Genomic DNA, 20,395 nt, shown 5'->3' with positions numbered 1-20,395 from the left:
GAAGCGTTTGGTTGCAGTCATTGCAGCTAAAGGTGGCACAATAAGTTATTGAGTGTAAGGGGGAATTACTTTTTCACACAGGGGAATTGGGTGTTGCATAACTTTAATTAAATAAATAAAATAAGTATAATTTTTTGTATGTTATTTGTAAACTTAGGTACCCTTTAGCAAACACTAGGTTTAGGTTGAAGATCTGATAACATTCACTATCAAAAATATGCAACAATAGAGGAAATCGGAAAGGGGGCAAATACTAAGATTTTCAAGGCTCTGTATGTCTCAAGTCGAGACCCTCCAGTTGTTATTGGGAATCATGAAAGCTGGGATACGGGGCATAGTTTCCTGTGGACCATATGAGAGAGAGAGCAGGAAGAGGGAGGTCTTAAAATAGTCTCTGAGTTACAGCTCAGGCAGGCAGTCACACTGTGAGCTCCAGATCTTTCGGAGGGGAGTTGAACCACATCAGTCCATGCTGGGGAAACCTGGGCTCCATCCACGCCAGAGGACTGTCAGCTTCTCTTTCATGCATGTCTTGTCTTCAGAGGTTTACTAGAGGGATTGATCAGGGCTAAAAGAGAAGACACACATCATCTATCTTCTCCAATGCTTCTGAAAGAGGAGTCTGGTCTTCTCTATTTTCATAGGTGAGCCAGATGACCCTCCTCGTGCCAACCCACATTCAGTGCAAAACCAAGGTAAGAGAAACAGTTACTTCTGCATGACTTTCATTCATTTTGCTATGCTCTTGTGAAGGAAATCTCTTGACAACACTGCCTTTGACATTACTGTATTCTGTTTGATTAATCTACAGTTGCTGCATTTTTCCCCGCGGTATGACTGATTTGACATTAGAACGGAACACATTAAATGACTTATGTCCCTCTTTCGGAAATGTGAATGTCGTATTTTCTTGCAGTAGTTTGGCGTTTCAGACTTCATACTTTCAGGTTTGTCTCTAACAAAGTTTGAAATGAATATATGTAACTACTGTAGGAAAAATGTAAACATGGCATGGACAGTTAATTCACATCATGTGACTATAATGTACTGTACTGTATGAATGTGGGTCATCTTTATGAAAGCTAATTTATGGTTATATTAGATTATTTCTAATGTGTGATAATCATTATTAATGTTATTGACCTAATCCAGAGGTTAACATTTGAGTGTTCAGAGAATGCTCTAAAACATGTTTATTTTCAAAAAAAATTTAACATTAGAAATGTAGGTTTCTTTTTAATATATATAACCAATAGAACAAGTAAAAAAGGAAATGGATGTTATATGTTGTACAGCTCCACCCCATGGGGCTCCACTCTACTCAAATAACTGGAGTTAGAATTCCCAGTATCTATCGTCCGCTCTGCTCATTCTATTCATCTGGATTTCTGTTTGTATTAAATCCTATTCTAATGTAGTGGATTTGTGGCATCAACAATAAGTATTACAAATGAAATAGAAAAATCAATAAGACCTGACAGTGTTCGAATGAGGAGAAAGGAGTTACAGAAAGGAAAGAAAAGCAGGAGATGAGAAGATGCAGAAACAAAGAGAAAATGATCTGTGGGGATTCTAAGAACAGTGCAGCAAGAATCCAATGTTCAACAAACCACAAAATATGGTTTAAAAATTGAAGATACGTAGGGACAAAGTCCATTGAGAAATAGGAAATATTATGTTTTATATATTCTATGGAACTCTATATTTTATAAATAGTATATATCAAATAAATATATCACCAAATTTCGTACAACTTTATTTTTCTGTTCATGAAGCTGATACGTTTCACCATTGGTTTCAGATCTTCATCAGAGCAACAATAAACCACGATATCCTTCCCTTTCAGGTAAAGTGTCTGTGTGTGATGGTGTTCTTGAGTCTCCCCTTGACCATGGGAGACCCTGGTCCGTGCAGACACTCCATCACCAGAGATCACCTGCTGACCATAAGACACCTGGTGAGTAGTACAGCTTTACTGAACAACGGGAAATATATATATATATATATTTTTTTTAAACATAAAAAAATGTAAGCGGTATAAAGCTCTTATAACATGACAAAAAAGTATACATAACCAAGAGTGGTTTATGAAATACGTGTTTAATCACAGTGGTTCAAAGTGGAGAGCAGGGCCATGCACAAACCTTTGGAGGGGCAGGTGTACAAAGTGAAGAAAAACACACCAAGCTGAAAGGGCACTTTTCTCAGGGCAGGTATTCAGGAACTCTTAGACCTCTATCTGTGTACATGCCTGGGAGAGAGCATATTTTCACAGTTAGATTTTCACAGTTAGACTAGACCATTACACACTGATGATTGGGGTCGTTGAATCATCTCATGAACACAAGATATGAGAAGTTAATATCTATGTTGTTAACTTAATGACTCCTGATTTTTGCATTTATTTCTGTTTTACATAGATAGATAACCAGTTGCAGAGTGGATGCTCAATAACCTACACATTTATTGAGCAGAGAAGTTTGGTAAGGTCATTTCTATGCATAAAATGCATGTGCAGTTCAAACTTGGGAGATCACAGGGAAATTCACAAAGAACCTATTTTTTTATTTTTACTGTAAGAAATTATACTTTTTTTTGATTTTGGTACCATTTATTTTAATTGTTTTTACAAATGATTTGTTATAATTTTAGGAGAGTGGCAGAAAGTATCCACTGCGCACCACATTTATTTCAGCTAAAAAAAGGACTGTAAAATAAGCATTAACTATAATCATTATGGCTAATCAAGAACAAGTCCCTGATATCAAGCATACATTGTATCATAACTTATGAATTTGGACTGTTCTTCTTCCATTCCATGGCAGAATAAATGTTGCTATGTAAAAGCTGCCATGCCCTGGATCTTGGAACTCCTGACTGGACACTTCAGATACACTCGGGGATCAGACAACCACAGCTACGTGTTGTCGCTGACCGGTCTCATCCACAACATTTACTCCCAGAGATGTGTACCACAGATCAATGAGGAGCTGGAGGTGAGGGAGGTTTGATGCTCAAGAGCTCTCATTAATAAATAACAGCATTACTTGGGTGTTTTAAAGAAGATTCAAGGAAGTCAATACTGAGCTCATAAAACTATTGTATAATTGTATAGATTGTAAAATGTATATGGGATGCATGTCCTAACATTATTTTCTGACCCTATTGACTAGGACGACCCAGTGAGTTTTGGGATGTCATTCAGCAGTTCTCCATCTGAGGCCCTGGGGAGGGTCCAGGATGTCCTGTCTGTGTACTGGGAGCTGGTGACCACCATGGACTCACCAGTAGACTGGAGCTGTGAGAGGGAGTACACAGACACTGCAGAGCCTCCCACAGCCCTCCCTACAGCACTCTCTCTGACTACAGGTGGGCAACTTCCTCAAGGTCCAGAGAGGTTCCCTGGCAAAGGCATAAAACAGAGAATTACATAAGTATCGAATATAATAATCCAGTCCAGGCAATTTAGCAAAGTAGTTTAGAGAATCAGACCCACTGTCCTCTGGTGTTGCATGTATCAACTTGCTGAGCTATCTGATTATCTTAACCTCACTTGTACATAATATAACCTGGCTGTTTTGACCTGTCTTGTTGTCCCCAGTCAGCACCCTTTGGGACTCAGAGAAAGCCCCTCAGACTAGTCTAGATGGAGACCAAGATAGAGACCTGTACAAGTTTGGTTTCATGGTCATAGCTCCATCAGTCTGTGGAGGACTGCTGTTCATATTCACTCTCTATTGCCTCATCACACACAAGGTAATAATGCATACTAAGAAGTTTGAGTTACTAAACAGCACTAAATGCCCCTGATGCCTTTAAATTCAGCATCACAGTAAAAGAAAAATTAAGAGAAAGGGGAAATATATATAAAACGCAATTTACAAGTTCCTTTGTTTGCGTGATTTTGTTCCACCACAGATGTCCTACAGTACTGACCATCACACATCACTAGGGTACCAAAATTCAAGGTAAAGTATCACACAGTATCTAGAATAATTGAACCAACGCAACATGATGACAACCCAAACATATATGTAGGTTCTAATTCAAAGTTTTACTTGTAGTTTGCATACAGATATTCAGGACATAGAGATGCAGGTGGAATAAAGTGAGTATTATTTATCTATATTCTGTCAGTCTCTCTATGCATTTGCTGTAGCTACATACTGAATACTTCTCCTTTTGCCACAAAGGGCGTAAAAGATTGCTGCAGATGGAGGAGCATATCCAAAGAGGAGGATATACCATCAAGCTCTCATCTCTAATAAACAATGTACAATGGTGGGCTACATATTATATATTTGATTGATATAACATCCTATGGACATTTCCAGTCTTTTTCTGGCCTACAGGCACTATCAATGGATTTGAATGGACCTTATCTTTATGAGAATGCTATTCAAAGATGGGATATTTTGATAATCTATGTTGTATATTGTGTGTGTGTATGTATATATATAATGTATGTATACATATATATTTATAACTTGACTTAAAATCTATATTTTCTTATACTGTTTATGATGATTGATCTGGTGAATAATGTGCCTTTGTCCACTGTAAAAAACAATAATTGTTTAGTTTTTTCAAATTGACTGGTAAAAAACGTTTAATTAGAAGAATTCCTACACAATTATCGCCAACATTACTGATAATCATACTTAACTATCCTTACAGAAAAAATAGATGATTTCCCATGTGAAATCATGTGAAAATATGTGTTTTTGGAAGACTTCACATGTGATCACATTTACACATGTGTAGTTTCATGTTATCACATGTTGCTTTACATGTTGTCACATGTTATCACATTCACTTCACATAAGATCACGTGTTTTTGGAACACTTCAAGTGTCCACATAAAAACATGTGTTTTTGGAATGCTTCACGTGTCCATATTAAAACGTCACGTGTCCCAAGAAAACATGTGTTTTTGGAAGACTTTCTCCATAAGGGCTAATAGGGTTTGAATTGTAGTTTGTACCATTGATGTCTTCCAGTTCTTTGCTTGTGGGGGATTCATGTACATTTATCCAGAATGTTGCAAACTTCCTTCAAAACAGCCTATCAACAAGCTCATTAAAACTTTATAAGCCATTTCATAGCCAGTATATACTTTTTTTTCTCACCACTTCGTACATAAACTCAGCAAAAAAAGAAACGTCCTCTCACTGTCAACTGCGTTTACTTTCAGCAAATTTAACATGTGTAAATATTTGTATGAACATGACAAGATTCAACAATTGAGACATAAACTGAACAAGTTCCACAGACATGTGACTAACATAAATTTAATAATGTGTCCCTGATCAAAGGGGGGTCAAAATCAAAAGTAACAGTTAGTATCTGGTGTGGCCACCAGCTGCATTAAGTACTGTAGTGCATCTCCTCCTCATGGACTGCACCAAACTTGCCAGTTCTTGCTCTTCCACCAAGGCACCTGCAAGTTCCCGGGCATTTCTGGGGGGAATGGCCCTCACCCTCACCCTCCGATCCAACAGGTCCCAGACGTGTTCAATGGGATTGAGATCCGGGATCTTCGCTGGCCATGGCAGAACACTGACATTCCTGTCTTGCAGGAAATCACGCACAGGACGAGGCGTATGGCTGGTGGCATTGTCATGCTGGAGGGTCATGTCAGGATGAGCCTGCAGGAAGGGTACCACATGAGGGAGGACGATGTCTTCCCTGAAACGCACAGCGTTGAGATTGCCTGCAATGACAACAAGCTCAGTCCGATGATGCTGTGACACACCGCCCCAGACCATGACAGACGTAACTCGGGCAGTTGTTGTTGCCATCCTGAACCTGTCCCGTAAGTATGATGTTCGGATGCACAGATCCTGTGCAGGTGTTGTTACACGTGGTCTGCCACTGCGAGGACAATCAGCTGTCTGTCCTGTCTCCCTGTAGCGCTGTCTTAGGCGTCTCACAGTACGGACATTGCAAATTATTGCCCTGGCCTCATCTGCAGTCCTCAAGCCTCCTTGCAGCACGCCTAAGGCACGTTCACGCATATGAGCAGGGACGCTGATCATCATTCTTTTGGTGTTTTTCAGAGTCAGTAGAAAGGCCTCTTTAGTGTCCTATGTTTTCATAACTGTGACCTTAATTGCCTACCGCCTGTAAGCTGTTAGTGTTTTAACAACCGTTCCACAGGTGCATGTTCATTAATTGATTATGGTTCATTGAACAAGCATGGGAAACCTTTTACAAATGAAGATCTGTGAAGCAATTTGGATTTTACAAATGATCTTTGAAAGACAAGGTCCTGAAAAGGGGAGGTTTCTTTTTTTGCTGAGTTTATTTTAAAATGTTTAAGTCTACTTGTAGGCCTACCTACTAATACAGCTGTTTACTACACCCTGGGCCTAGAAAATGTATTATGTTGTTACTATACAGTTATCCTACAGTTATCCTAGAATAAATACTGAGTTATTAAAAGAGAGCTCGGATCAGCATTACAGAAGGTATCGAATAACACATGATCAGCAATAACACTGTAATTCATTTAAATATCTTATCAGATCTTTGGTTGGAGAGAAACATATTAAAACACCTAGAATGCCTAGACATTATGACCTATTCCCACCCTGCACCTGGATAGCAATGATGGATATTACTCTGCAAACTAATTTGCTTGTCATTACTTTGGGAGGAGTTCAAGTCTGAGCTATTGAACTGAGTCAATCTGCATCCCTCCAATTGTCAGATTCGTTAAAGCACTCTCAACTCTGGTTTAAAATTAACTGGATGTATAGATATTTGGGAAACTTATTAGGCTTAGGGTTGAGTGTCGAGTGTAATAGCAGTTATGATAACAACAATAATTCCATCAATCCAGATGCATCAGATATCAAAAGCTCTGCCATTCCTCTGCCCTTTTTGATCAGTTAATACTTCTTGTAGAAAATACACAGGCTAGCAGTGGTGTTGGTCTACTAGCTTTTCCCTGAATGCTTTTTAAGGAAGCCAAAATGTGTTTTAATTCTCCATAACCTCCATAACATTCTACAAGTGTATAACATATCCTCAGTGTCGGTCATCCGGTCAACGCATGAGTTGAAATTGGAATTGAATTGGCCACACCACACAGGATGTAGCATTTGAATATCAGGAAGTACATTTTAATTCAGTGCAATTCAAATAAATTCCCTTCAGTCATAGTACATAAGTGTCATTGAATCTGACAGCGCACACTTCCAGATACCAAAGAATATATCACTTTCCTCTGGAAACAATGTTAATATACTCTTTTAACCTTATTGCTTAGAATAGTCAATTATATTCCTAACAACCATTTAGTTTGGCTTATTTTTGAAGGCATCAATTTTAAGGTAAAACTAATGCATTCTGGGAAATCAATTATAATGTTTTGTTTTCCTTGATCATTCATTTTAAGAGTTTTTCCTGAAAATCAATTGTTTCAACAATATTTGATATGCTCGTATATAACAATATGTATAATCTTTTATGTACAAGATATACAGTGTATTTGTATAGATTACACCTAATATAGAATAGAAGAGGCATTTGAATGTTATTGAATTCTATTTCCTTTCATTAAAATTTGAATTCTGTATCCTGTTTAGTACTTCACTTCAAATTCAATAATTTAATTGGAATTTCTGAAACATTCTCAATTCAATTCTGAATTGAGCCTAACCCTGGTGTGGATGCCATGGTATGTGTCAATAATCTCTCCCTTCCTGCTCCGTTACGAGCAGAGGAAAAGCATTCCCATGACTCGATGGAGCTGCTGTCTGTTAGGGATTAAAGGCAGCTGTTTAAGATGAAAAGAGGAGCCTTTGACAGATGTCCCAATATGATTTAGTTCAAATATGTGAAAATTGGCCCCAGAGTAAGATAAGCACTTTCTGGAGGGCCGCCCAGCCTGGAGTGAGCGCTTTAAGGTGAAACAGGAGGGAGAAGGCAAAGGAGGAACGTGGTGCTGGATTTGAGTCCTGCAAACGATGAGCTGGCAAAAAAAAAAGTTTTTTCATTCCATGTGTATCTAGTAAACACTGTTTAATTGCATTATACTGGTTGGTCAGGCTTTAAAATGTGTGTAATTATTTAGATACTTTCAGATCCAAACATGGTCTTTGTCAGTTTCTGATTATCCATCATTACATATTTAGTACTGAGACATATCACATTCACATATCTATTGAATCCATTACTTTCACTAACTGCACAAGTAATGGATACAATATACTTACTTGTCTAATACAACTTTGTTCCACATGAGGGAAGTAAAACACTGAGGGCTGATCCTAGATAAACATGACCGCAAAAAACTCAGGATAAATCTCTCATTGACACCAACACATGATTTATCAGAACAGAAAGTTATGCACATATTTCTCAAGTTAGGATTCGGCCCTGACAATAGCACAAAGGGCACGGCAAGTCAAAGGCAGTTAGTTCCAAAAAAGTGGCACTAAAATGTTGGGCGCATTCCTCTGCCAAGGTGTTGCTAACGCATGCCAGATCTTAATACGTCTGGATAGGTATTTTACCTATCAACTAACCACATCATATGTTATAGCAATCTGTCAGTCGATGACATAGCATGCATACAATGTCTGAGCAGGGGAATGGAAACATTATCTGTGCACCTTGAGAGCCGCTTAGAGAGAGAATGACTGTACTGTGTGTGTAGCAAAGCGCAAAAGCTTCAATCATTTGTGACTTTCACATTATTTATGACAGCTTTAGTGGTAGGCAAAAAGACAGCAAAACAGAAAACAAGGTAAGTAACATATAATAAACATTGACTACCGCATTGAGCATTGTCCAATGGTACTTTTATACAACAACAACAAAAAACATTTTAATACCAATTTACCCCCATACATAATGATATACACTGATTGCACAAAACATTAAGGACTCCTTTCTAATATTGAGTTGCACCTCTCTGAACAGCTTCAATTCGTCGGGTATGGATTGTACAAGGTGTCAAAAGCTTTCCACAAGGATACTAGCCCATGTTGAATCCAATGTTTCCCACAGTTGTGTAAAGTTGTCTGGATGTCCTTTGGGCGGTGGACCATTGTTAATACACACGGGAAACTGTTGAGCGTGAAAAAGCAGTGTTGCAGTTCTTGACATAAACCAGTGCACCTGGCACCTACTACCATACCCGGTTCAAGGGCACTTCGGCGATGTCATTTACAAAATAGCCTCCAACACTCTACTCAGCAAACTGGATGTAGTCTATCACAGTGTCATCTGTTTTATCACCAAAGCCCCATATACTACCCACCACTGTGACCTGTATGTTCCCGTTGGCTGGCCCTCACTACATATCCGTCGCCAAACCAACTGGCTCCAGGTCATCTATAAGACTTTTCTAGGTAAAACCCTGCCTTATCTCAGCTCACTGGTGTCATGACGTTGGCCTGGGGGGTAGGTTTATGACAGTCATAAATACCTCTTCCCCCCTTTTTCCTCTCTCTACCCTACTGAGGTTACATTTGCAAAACCCTTGGTTAACATAGAGATTCTGGGAAAATCAGAAGGTGGGGGGAATTAACTATATTCTGGCAATCCGATCAATTGAACATGTGCGGTGGTACTTAACCTGTTGATGCTCTGGGGGCGCTATTTCATTTTTGGATGAAAAACGTTCCCATTTTAAACAAGATATTTTGTCACAAAAAGATGCTCGACTATGCATATAATTGATAGCTTTCGAAAGAAAACACTCTGACGTGTCCAGAACTACCAAGATATTTTCTGTGCGTGCCCTAGAACGTGAGCTTCAGGCAAAACCAAGATGAGACGGCATCCAGGAAATGAGCAGGATTTTTGAGGCTCTGTTTTCCATTGTCTCCTTATATGGCTGTGAATGCGAGAGGAATGAGCCTGCCCTTTCTGTCGTTTCCCCAAGGTGTCTGCAGCATTGTGACGTATTTGTAGGCAGATCATTGGAAGATTGACCATAAGAGACCACATTTACCAGGTGTCCGCCCGGTGTCCTGCGCCGAAATTGGTGCGCAAAAGTCACATGCCAGTATTTTTCCATGGGATACAGAGAGGAAAGCAAGCTTCCACGAACTGCATATCAATGAAGAGATATGTGAAAAAACACCTTGAGGATTGATTCCAAACAACGTTTGCCATGTTTCGGTCGATATTATGTAGTTAATCCGGAAAAAGTTTTGCGTTGTAGGTGACTGAATTTTCGGTTCGTTTCGGTAGCCAGACGCAATGTAGAAAACGGAACGATTTCTCCTACACACAGACGCTTTCAGGAAAAACTGCGCATTTGGTATGTAACTGAGAGTCTCCTCATTGAAAACATCAGAAGCTCTTCAAAGGTAAATGATTTTATTTATTTGGTTATCTGGTTTTTGTGAAAATGTTGCGTGCTAAATGCTACTCAAAATGCTATGCTAGCTTTGCATACTCTTACACAAATTAGTCAATTTCTATGGTTCAAAAGCATATTTTGAAAATCTGAGATGACAGTGTTGTTAAGAAAAGGCTAAGCTTGAGAGCAGACACATTATTTTCATTTTATTTGCGATTTTCAGAAATCGTTAACGTTGCGTTATGCTAATGAGCCTGAGGCTTTAGTCACGATCCCGGATCCGGGATGGGGAGTTTCAAGAAGTTAATGAATATGATGTCAGTTCAATTGTCATCTGAGACATTCTCATCAATGATAAGATGACATAAACTCTATAGTGGAAAGTCTACACATCAGAGTTATTGGATTCACATGGAATTGTTGTTCAATTTAAATGTTTGAATGTGAAATTATTTGTGATGGGATGAAATGTGATTTTAGCTTCTAAAATGTGAGATTTGGGTTTTCATAAGATAGGGCTCTACTCAATCAGTGGCCCACCTCTGTGAAGGGACATGGGCTATAAAACTTTTCAAACACGCCCTCCTCTCCCTTCCTATATAAGCCCTTGACGACAATATAACCTCCTGTTCCAAAGATGTGAGGACGACGGTCCTATGTCAGAATGGTTCAGATAATAACTACAGAACGAAGCCAAAATCAGCGTGAGCTTTGGTTATGAATGGTATGAACTTTGAACTCTTATTCACAACAGAAGTGATACCTCCTAGCCATTGAGATAGCAACAGCAGATGCAAACGCAGGTTAGGAAGGAACAGACAGAGTATCCCGTCTACCAACCAACTATGTAACTACAACGTATTCAATTGACAACCAGAGACATTCTTCAAAGGACTCGGTTGGGCCACACGGCCTTCCATCTACCACCTGTCACGCCCTGGCCATAGTTGACTTTGTATGTTTCTAGGTTTTGATTGGTCAGGGTGTGATCTGAGTGGGCATTCTATGTTGGATGTCTTGTTTGTCTATTTCTGTGTTTGGCCTGATATGGTTCTCAATCAGGGGCAGGTGTTAGTCATTGTCTCTGATTGGGAACCATATTTAGGTAGCCTGGGTTTCACTGTGTGTTTGTGGGTGATTGTTCCTGTCTCTGTGTTTTGCACCAGATAGGGCTGTTTTCGTATGTTTGTTATTTTGTTGGTTTAGTCGTGTATAGTTTCCTTATTTAATAAAATGAATCACAACTACGCTGCATTTTGGTCCGCTCCTCCTTCCCACAACGAAAGCCGTGACAGAATCACCCACCACAACAGGACCAAGCGGCGTGTTAACAGGCAACAGCAGGAGCAACAAAAGAAGGAATGGACATGGGAGGACAAATTAGACGGAGAAGGACCCTGGGCTCAGCCTGGAGAATATTGCCGCCCCAAGGAAGAACTGGAGGCGGGGAAAGCGGAGAGGCGCCGGTATGAGGAGGCAGCAAGGCGAAGCGGATGGAAGCCCGAGAGTCAGCCCCAAAAATTTCTTGGGGGGGGGGGGCTCAGGGAGAATGTGGCAGAGTCAGGAGTCAGACCTGAGCCCACTCTCCCTGTTTATCGTGAGGAGCCAAGGAGGAGACCAGAACCAGAGCCGGTGTTGGAGGTGAGCGAAACAGAGACTGTGAAGGAGTTAATGGGGAAATTGGAGGAGAGAGTAATGAGGGAGTTGCTGTGTTGGTGCTTTAAATATGGAATTCGCCCGACGGAGCGTGTCGGGGATTTGATGGCAACTGGGTCAGCGCTCCATACTCGTCCTGAGGTGCGTGCTAGTCGGCTGGTGAAGTTGGTGCCAGTCTCACGCACCAGGCCTCCTGTGCACCTGCCTAGCCTTGCATGTCCTGTGCCACCACTGCTCTCAAGATCTCCAGTACGGCTTCACGATCTAGCCCATCCTGTGCCACCTCCACACACCAGCCCTCCGATGGCAGCTCCCCGCACCAGGCTTCCTGTGCGTGTTCTCGGCCCAGTACCACCAGTGCCAGCACCACTCATCAGGCCTAGAGTGCGCCTCGCCTCTCCAGCGCTGCCGGAGCCTTCCTCCTCTCCTGTGCTGCCGGAGTCTCCCGCCTTTTCAGCGCAGTCAGAGCCTTCCTCCTCTACAGCGCTGCTGGAGTCTCCCACCTGTTTAGCGCTGCCAGAGCCTTCCGCCTCTACAGCGTTGCCGGAGTCTCCTGCCTGTTTAGCGCAGCCAGAGCTGCCAGCCTGCATGGAGCAGCCAGAGCAGCCAGAGCTGCCAGTCTGCATAGAGCAGCCAGAGCTGCCAGTCTGCATGGAGCTGCCAGTCTGCATGGAGCTGCCAGTCTGCAAGGAGTTGCCAGTCTGCAAGGAGCTGTCAGTCTGCAAGGAGCTGCCAGTCTGCAAGGAGCTGCCAGTCTGCAAGGAGCTGCCAGAGCCGTCAGTCTGCATGGAGCAGCCAGAGCCGCCAATCTGCATGGAGCAGCCAGAGCCGCCAGTCAGCATGGAGCAGCCAGAGCCGCCAGTCAGCATGGAGCAGCCAGAGCCGCCAGTCAGCATGGAGCAGCCAGAGCCGCCAGTCAGCATGGAGCAGCCAGAGCAGCCAGTCAGCATGGAGCAGCCAGAGCCGTCAGTCTGCCAGGATCTGCCAGTCAGCCAGACTCTTCCAGATCCGCCAGTCAGCCAGACTCTTCCAGATCCGCCAGTCAGCCAGACTCTTCCAGATCCGCCAGTCAGCCAGACTCTTCCAGATCCTCCAGTCAGCCAGACTCTTCCAGATCCTCCAGCCAGCCAGACTCTTCCAGATCCTCCAGTCAGCCAGACTCTTCCAGATCCTCCAGTCAGCCAGACTCTTCCAGATCCTCCAGTCAGCCAGACTCTTCCAGATCCTCCAGCCAGCCAGACTCTTCCAGATCCGCCAGTCAGCCAGGATCTGCCAGAACCGTCAGTCAGCCAGGATCTGCTAGAGCCTTCCTCCTCTCCTGTGCTGCCGGAGTCTCCCGCCTGTCCGGCGCTGCTGCCGGAGTCTCCCGCCTGTCCGGCGCTGCTGCCGGAGTCTCCCGCCTGTCCGGCGCTGCTGCCGGAGTCTGAAGAGCTGCCCCCCTGTCCCGATCTGCCCCTCTATCCCGAGCTGCCCCTCTGTCCCGTGTTGTTAAGTAGGGTTGCCATGGCAGGGAGGTCACGGAAGCGGACAAGGTGGGGGAAGGTAGCCTGGGTTTCACTGTGTGTTTGTGGGTGATTGTTCCTGTCTCTGTGTTTTGCACCAGATAGGGCTGTTTTCGGTTTTCGTATGTTTGTTATTTTGTTAGTTTAGTCGTGTATAGTTTCCTTATTTAATAAAATGAATCACAACTACGCTGCATTTTGGTCCGCTCCTCCTTCCCACAACGAAAGCCGTGACACCACCAACCTACCTAAGCGCAGCTCAGAGTAAATATTTATTGCATTTTCCTTTTCCAAATGGGCGGTAATTTAGAATGCATCAGATACTGTATTTACGATAGCACAGCTTCTCCCTGTGTCCCTCAGTCTTCCCACTCTTTCACTCAAACCCAGCCCCTTATCTTTTGTGTAACAAGCTGTCATATCTGTTCCACCCGCTAGGGACGTTTTCCTTCATGACGTAATTTGTAATCAAGTTATGATTTAATTATGTGTATGTGTAATTCTGAGTGATTAGTTAGGTATTTAGTCAATAAATAATTAAACCCAATTTTGTATTGATGATTCAAATTGTTAGCCAGGGTTCGTGCAGATAACCAAGAATTTACAACTTTCAGATGAGACTGAATTAAGATGACGATTGATATTGACTGCTATTGATGTAAAATATTAATAGGTCTTTAAGAGTTTATTCGGAAGATAACAGCTCTATAAATATTATTTTGTGGTGCCCGACTCTCTAGTTAATTACATTTACATGATTAGCTCAATCAGGTGATATTAATTACGGAGAAATTATTTTATAGAATAGCATGTCATATCACTTAATCCGGCATAGCCAAAGACACGACACTGGTCACAATAGAAACACCCACCCGTAGCATGCGCTCCAGCAGGTATATTGCACTGGTCATCCCCAAAGCCAACACTTCCTTTGGCTGGAACGAATTGCAAAAATCTCTGAAGCTGGAGTCTTATATCTCCCTCTCTAACTTTAAGCATCAGCTGTCAGAGCAATTTACCGATCACTGTACCTTTACACAGCCAATCTGTAAATAGCACACCTCATCCCCATATTATTACTTACCCTCTTTCTCTTTTGCACCCCAGTATCTCTATTTGCACACTCCAGGTTGAATGAAAACTTGTTCTCAACTGGTCTACCTGGTTAAATAAAGGTGAGGCCGCGACTGGGAGGTCCGTGGGGCGACGCACAATTGGCCCAGCGCCGTCCGGGTTAGGGAGGGCTTGGCCGGTAGGGATATCCTTGACTCATCGTGCACCAGCAACTCCTGTGGCGGGCCGGGTGCAGTGCACGTTAACCAAGGTTGCCAGGTGCACAGTGTTTCCTCCGACACATTGGTGCAGCTGGCTTCCGGGTTGGATGTGCGCTGTGTTAAGCAGTGCGACTTGGTTGGGTTGTGTATCGGAGGACGCATGACTTTCAACCTTCGTCTCTCCCGAGCCCGTACGGGAGTTGTAGCGATGAGACAAGATAGTAGCTTCTAAACAATTGGATACTACGAAATTGGGGAGAAAAAGGGGTAAAATTACAAACAAAAACAAAAAATAAATAACATTTTTAAAAAGGTGGAGAAAAAAAACAAACAAAAAGGAGCGACCAAGTAGGCTACATACTTCTGGAATTGTAATGCAACCAATAATGGTAGAGGGTAGGTAGGGTTACAGAAAATGCCCATGGAGAACTCTGACAGGAGGAGAGGGAGAAGGCACAGTTTATTGACAATTTCCTCTTGAATAATTCCCTAACAGCAATGTTTGGGATAGTTTTTTTGTTTCTTTCTCTCACTTGACATACAAAAGAAAATCTAAAAGTTGAAGACAATAAACAATAGCCATCTCTTTGGCCAACTATATAGTGAAATTCGATTTAGTACTTTTTCAAAGGTATAATCTTTTAACCCATTAAACCACGACTACATCATATTTATTCAATACATTACCATAATCAGACTGTTACAGTACAACACAAACCAGGATCAGATCGACATGTCCACTTTATATGGCATTATACAGAAAGTGAATGCTACACACAGAATATCACAAATGGGAATAACAGACACTTCCTTACCGTTAATCTGGTTAGCCTGAAGGTAGAGGCTCTCTTGCTGATGGTGGGAATCTTCTCCAGTTTGTTGTGGGAAAGGTCCAGCTCCACCAGACTGCTGACATTGAACGTGTTGGGAGGAATCCCTCTGTCAGTCAACTTGTTATGGGCCAGCCTAACAAACTGCAGCTTGGGATACATAGTGAGGAAGTTCACAGGGATCTTGCTATGTCATTAAACTCCAGGTAGAGCTGATGCAACACCTGAGGGAGGTTGTCTGGAATCTTCTTCAGTTTGTTTTTCCTCATATCCAGTAGTCAGAGACTTGAGTCCCTTGAAAGCCCCCCTGACCTCTTCAACGTTGTTGGCATGGAGATGGAAGTAAGTGAGGTAGGTCATCCCCTCAAACATGGATCTTGGAATTCTTGTTGTTATCCATGCGTAGATCCTTGATGGACTTGTGTAGGTTCATGGGCACGCGGGCCATCTCGTTGTTATCCAAGTACAAGAGAGCTTGCTGAAGACGTTCTTGCCCACCTTGTCAGAGCTGAGCTGGTTCTGGTGCAAGATGACCCAGACAAGGCTAGTGGCTTGTCAAAGAACCCATCCTGGATGCCTGTGATCTAGTTGCACTGCGGGTAGACGTACTTCACGTGGGAGGGGACATACGGGACGTGCTGTATATTGCGGCTGTGGCAGTACATGGCTACGGGGAAGCTGGCCAGGCAGTCACACTCTAGGGGGCAGTCATCGTCCAGCCGCTCGGCCCATATGGACGAGGGGTGGTAGCGGCTTCTCATGTAGTTGAGCCACTGGAGTGCTGGGTGAAGCTCAGGTCCACCCGTCCAGCCACGATCAGGAACACCACCGTCCGTCTGCATGGTCACTGCAGGAAGAGGAAGGGGAACAGAGATCAGAACACAGGTGTACACTGTGGTGATTTAAATTATAATTATTGGGTTACATTTGACTTTTCTTTGTGATTGATTTAAATAAAAAAACACTATTTTCTAACTATTACTTACCAATTGTGTTGAAATTGAGTCTAGGAATGATTTATTGTACTTGCCCTTCAGGGCTTCCGAGTGGTGCAGCGGTCTAAGGCACTGCATCTCAGTGCTAGAGGCGTCACTACAGACACCCTGGTTCGATTCCAAGGCTGTATCACAAAAGGCTGCCATTGGGAGTCCCATAGGGTGGCGCACAATTGGCCCACGGTCGTCCGGGTTTTGCCGTAAATAAGAATTTGTTCTTAACTGACTTGCCTAGATAAATAAAGGTTAAAATACAAAGCTAGGTCATTAGTCATTTACAAGTGAATATCACTAAGACAAAACTGTAAAATCAAGGCTTGATAATGCTTGAAGTTTGCCCTTTACTCTTTCTCAAAACTTTGTTGTTCAATGAAAACTCTGATAATTTTGAAGTGTTTTTATCCACAAACAATTGCTTTCATTTAAATACATAATTTCTCAAATTAATGGAAATAAACATACATTAAAGTAAAGTAACTAGACTGTTGTTTAGAGGCAGTTGCTCCTTCCCAGTCTCTGTTGCAGTGTCTCCTTCAATCTGTGCTGGAGAGGGGATTTACCGTTGTGTAAATAGCCGTCTCCCCCTTCTCGTCATCCCCAGCTGCAGCCAAGCCACTCTGTCACTTTACAACACACACATTTTCCACTAGCAAGTAAGACATTATACAATGGGTGGGTCTAATCCTGAATGCTGATTGGTTAAAACCGCATTAGAGCCGGTGTCTATTCCACAAGTTACCATCGGCTAAATCTATGATGTTCGACCATCTGGTCTTCAACAACCTTGTTTTCCACCTCTCTCTCTCTGTTGTGCCTTGTCATTAACTCATCTTTAGCTTCGTAACAAGGGTTATGCCTTGAGGGTTATGCCTTGATGTTTCTAAAAACATGCCAAGGTATGACTGCAATCCATCAAATTAGACCTTCACACCAAAACATACTCCACTCTGTCAGAGCGCCCCGGGGAACAAATTCGCAGCTTAGAAGCTTAAATGCAAGTTATAGTCTTTAAACTGTGGAGAAAGTTAGCAAAAGCATTGACTGGCGCCCATTCAGACAGATGACCACTATTCCCTAAAGAGTGTCCCTTTCCTCTATTACCTGGAAAACAGGAGAGAATTACCTGAATTATGCAAATGATCTCAAGTTCAATTGATCTGCATCCTCTTCAGCTGTGAAAAGAGAAAGTCAAAAACCAAAGTGGTGTTGTTAACACTTCACATGTAATTACCATTGTCTGTTATCACAAACACAATGCCCTTCCATTGAATGGAGTATGAACATGACAAGAGCAATGGATGAATATTGGGTCTACCTGGATATTGCCAGGGCACTGATGGATTTACAGTATCATTGTAAGAAGAACTCTACTAGTGATGTTAGTAATATGGGCTTACTTGGAAACAACCCCAAACTACAAACAACCTCAGGTCTAAATCCATGACTTAATTTGTTTTTTGTAGATTAAAATGGCCGGTATATGTCCAAGTGTCTGCGTCTAAACCTCAACCTCTGTGATAGGGTGCTGGCACCACATACGGTGCTGGCACCACTGATTGTGCCTGAGGTAGACTTGATAATTGGTCTCTCTGTGTATAGTGAAGATTGGCTAGGGTTGTGAACAACATGACACCAAGCAGAAAGAATGCAAAGTGTTTCCTGTTTCAGTGCCTTGGCTTGGTCCTTGAAGTTGAATTCACTGACTATGATTTGGCATGAATATAACCAGCAGTAGGAGCCATCTGTGTCATGGTTTAATAGGGCCATACCTACTACCTCAGGGGCTTAGGTTTCAAACAGGTACATGAAAAATAGGCTGTATATAATGCTATGTTCATAACCAAGTGAGAAGGTGGTATTTACCACATATGACTGGGAAAAATCCAGTTGAACGGCCCTCCAACAGGTAATTACTAGTGGGAAACTCGTCTATCATCCCTCAGCTCTGACGTCTCCCACATGCTGAGCTCTGACGTCACCTACTAGGGAAATTATCTCGATAACAGCATTTTAAATGCAACAAAACATTATAAAAGGTAATCTATACTAAACAAAAATTTTAACACAACATGCACACTTTCAAAAATTTTACTCAGTTACAGTTCATAGAAGGAAATCAGTGAATTTAAATACATTCATTAGGCCCTGATCTATGGACTTCACATGACTGGGAATACAGATATGCATCTATTGGTCACAGATACCTTAAAGTTGATCAGGCTGTTGATTGGGACCTGTGGAATGTTGTCCCACTCCTCTTCAATGGCTGTGCGAAGTTGCTGGATATTTGCGGGAACTGGAACACTGTCGTACAAGTCGATCCAGAGCATCCCAAACATGCAGCATGGGTGACATGTCTGGTGAGTATGCAGGCCATGGAAGAACTATGACCCTCACACCCCAAATGCACAATTGAAAGCATCCTGTCGGGCTGTATCACCACCCGGTACAGCAACTGCACCGCCCACAACCGCAAGGCTCTCCAGAGGGTGGTGCGGCCTGTCTGTCCTACAGGACACCTACAGCACCCAATGTCACAGGAAGGTCAAAAAGATCATCAAGGACATCAACAACCCGAGCCACATCCTTTTCACCCTGTTATCCAGAAGGCGAGGTCAGTATAGGTGCAACAAAGCTGGGACCGAGAGACTGAAAAACAGCTTCTATCTCAAGGCCATCAGGCTGTTAAATAGCCAGCTACCACCCAGTTACTCAACCCTGCACCTTAGAGGCTGCTGCCCTATATACATAGACATGGAATCACTGGCCACTTTAATATTGGAACACTAGTCACTTTAATAATGTTTACATACTGCTTTACGCATCTCATATGTATATACTGTATTCTATTCTACTGTATTTTAGTCAATGCCATTCCATATAAGAGATAATTGTTTTCCATAAACTTTGCACAGTGAGTAGTGAGATCACCGTGACGAAGTGAGATCAGAGAGCATGTCAGCCGGCCGGAAACGCCCATTTTGAGCAATCTGTATAAATGATGGGTTAAGAAAAAAACGCACATTAGACCAGAAAGACGTGAAGCTGTAAGTGATTTGAACTTTGAATCTCAACACGAGGTGGAGACGATAAACTCAACTCCCGGACGATCACTGTTAAGGCTGATTAGCAATCCGAAGAAAGTATCTTTGAAAACGAATTTAAGTATGTACATCCTGTTACTCTGCTCAAACCATCGATACGGCTGGCTAGCCTATCTTCAAAGATGCTTCTTACAGAGTGAATGGAAGGAAAGTCAACTATGTAATTCTGTTCATAACTACACGACAAGTCACCGGATACCGGAGAACTACAAAGAAGGACAACAATAGAATACTTTTTGGAACCATTTTGGATAATCAGAGCCTTACAAGCGTGCCGCGAAAAGGCCCAACCCCCTTTCCATGGTGGCCCTGTTCACCGAGAGACCCCCGGCATTTCATGTAAATACATTTATGATTTCTTACTCAAAGCGGGCGGCGGCTCGTGTGCAAGGTATATGGATACTGTATGTGAGAGTAGTTTCTGAATGTACCTGAATGTACCAGTGTAGTACTGAATCATAAGTAAGGTTCGGGTTTTTGCAGATGCAAGGTTATAACTATTCAGAATGATATGATACGAGGTTATGATTGATAAGTTGACTGTTTATAGACGTGATAGGTAAAGAGCTTTTAGAGTTTAATTCGGTAGATGGTAACTCATTAAAGAATCACTCTCCTGGTGCCCCAGATCCTAATGAGTTAATTGTTAAATTATTAATTTAAATCGGATAACAATTAAACATTGTTATTTATCTAATTAACTGTCTCCAGAT

The 20,395-nt window shown here is 42.3% G+C and overlaps 2 protein-coding genes and 1 pseudogene across 2 annotated transcripts in view; 2 read left to right on the top strand and 1 right to left on the bottom strand.

Annotated features, from left to right (window-relative positions):
* Positions 1-347: 347 nt before the first annotated feature.
* On the top strand, positions 348-5,097 carry LOC135527931 (uncharacterized). Its single transcript, XM_064956597.1, has 9 exons — positions 348-695; positions 1,847-1,957; positions 2,421-2,483; positions 2,826-2,996; positions 3,174-3,369; positions 3,602-3,756; positions 3,919-3,968; positions 4,065-4,108; positions 4,194-5,097. Exons 1-8 carry the CDS (start codon positions 654-656, stop codon positions 4,105-4,107), a joined length of 831 nt encoding a protein of 276 aa, XP_064812669.1. The 5' UTR covers positions 348-653; the 3' UTR covers position 4,108; positions 4,194-5,097.
* Positions 3,322-17,114, bottom strand: LOC135527930 (fibromodulin-like; annotated as a pseudogene).
* A 2,519-nt stretch (positions 17,115-19,633) lies between these two features.
* LOC135527929 (eukaryotic translation initiation factor 2D-like) overlaps positions 19,634-20,395 on the top strand; it is a 47,584-nt gene continuing 46,822 nt past the window's right edge. Inside the window, exon 1 of the mRNA XM_064956595.1 lies at positions 19,634-20,021. The gene's annotated coding sequence lies outside the window, so the exon portion shown is untranslated. The remainder of the gene's footprint in view (positions 20,022-20,395) is intronic.

The sequence above is a fragment of the Oncorhynchus masou genome, chromosome 33 (assembly GCF_036934945.1).
Source record: "Oncorhynchus masou masou isolate Uvic2021 chromosome 33, UVic_Omas_1.1, whole genome shotgun sequence".
In the NCBI taxonomy this organism is placed as follows: domain Eukaryota; kingdom Metazoa; phylum Chordata; class Actinopteri; order Salmoniformes; family Salmonidae; genus Oncorhynchus; species Oncorhynchus masou.
This window is presented reverse-complemented; position numbering and strand designations above follow the sequence as displayed.

Bases quoted from the DNA above. Each gene is read 5' to 3' on its own strand.
- LOC135527931 (XM_064956597.1), top strand. From the start codon at position 654: ATGACCCTCCTCGTGCCAACCCACATTCAGTGCAAAACCAAG. The intron at 696-1,846 runs GTAAGAGAAACA...CTTCCCTTTCAG, and splicing joins ACATTCAGTGCAAAACCAAG to GTAAAGTGTCTGTGTGTGAT. The intron at 3,370-3,601 runs GTGGGCAACTTC...TGTTGTCCCCAG, and splicing joins AGCACTCTCTCTGACTACAG to TCAGCACCCTTTGGGACTCA.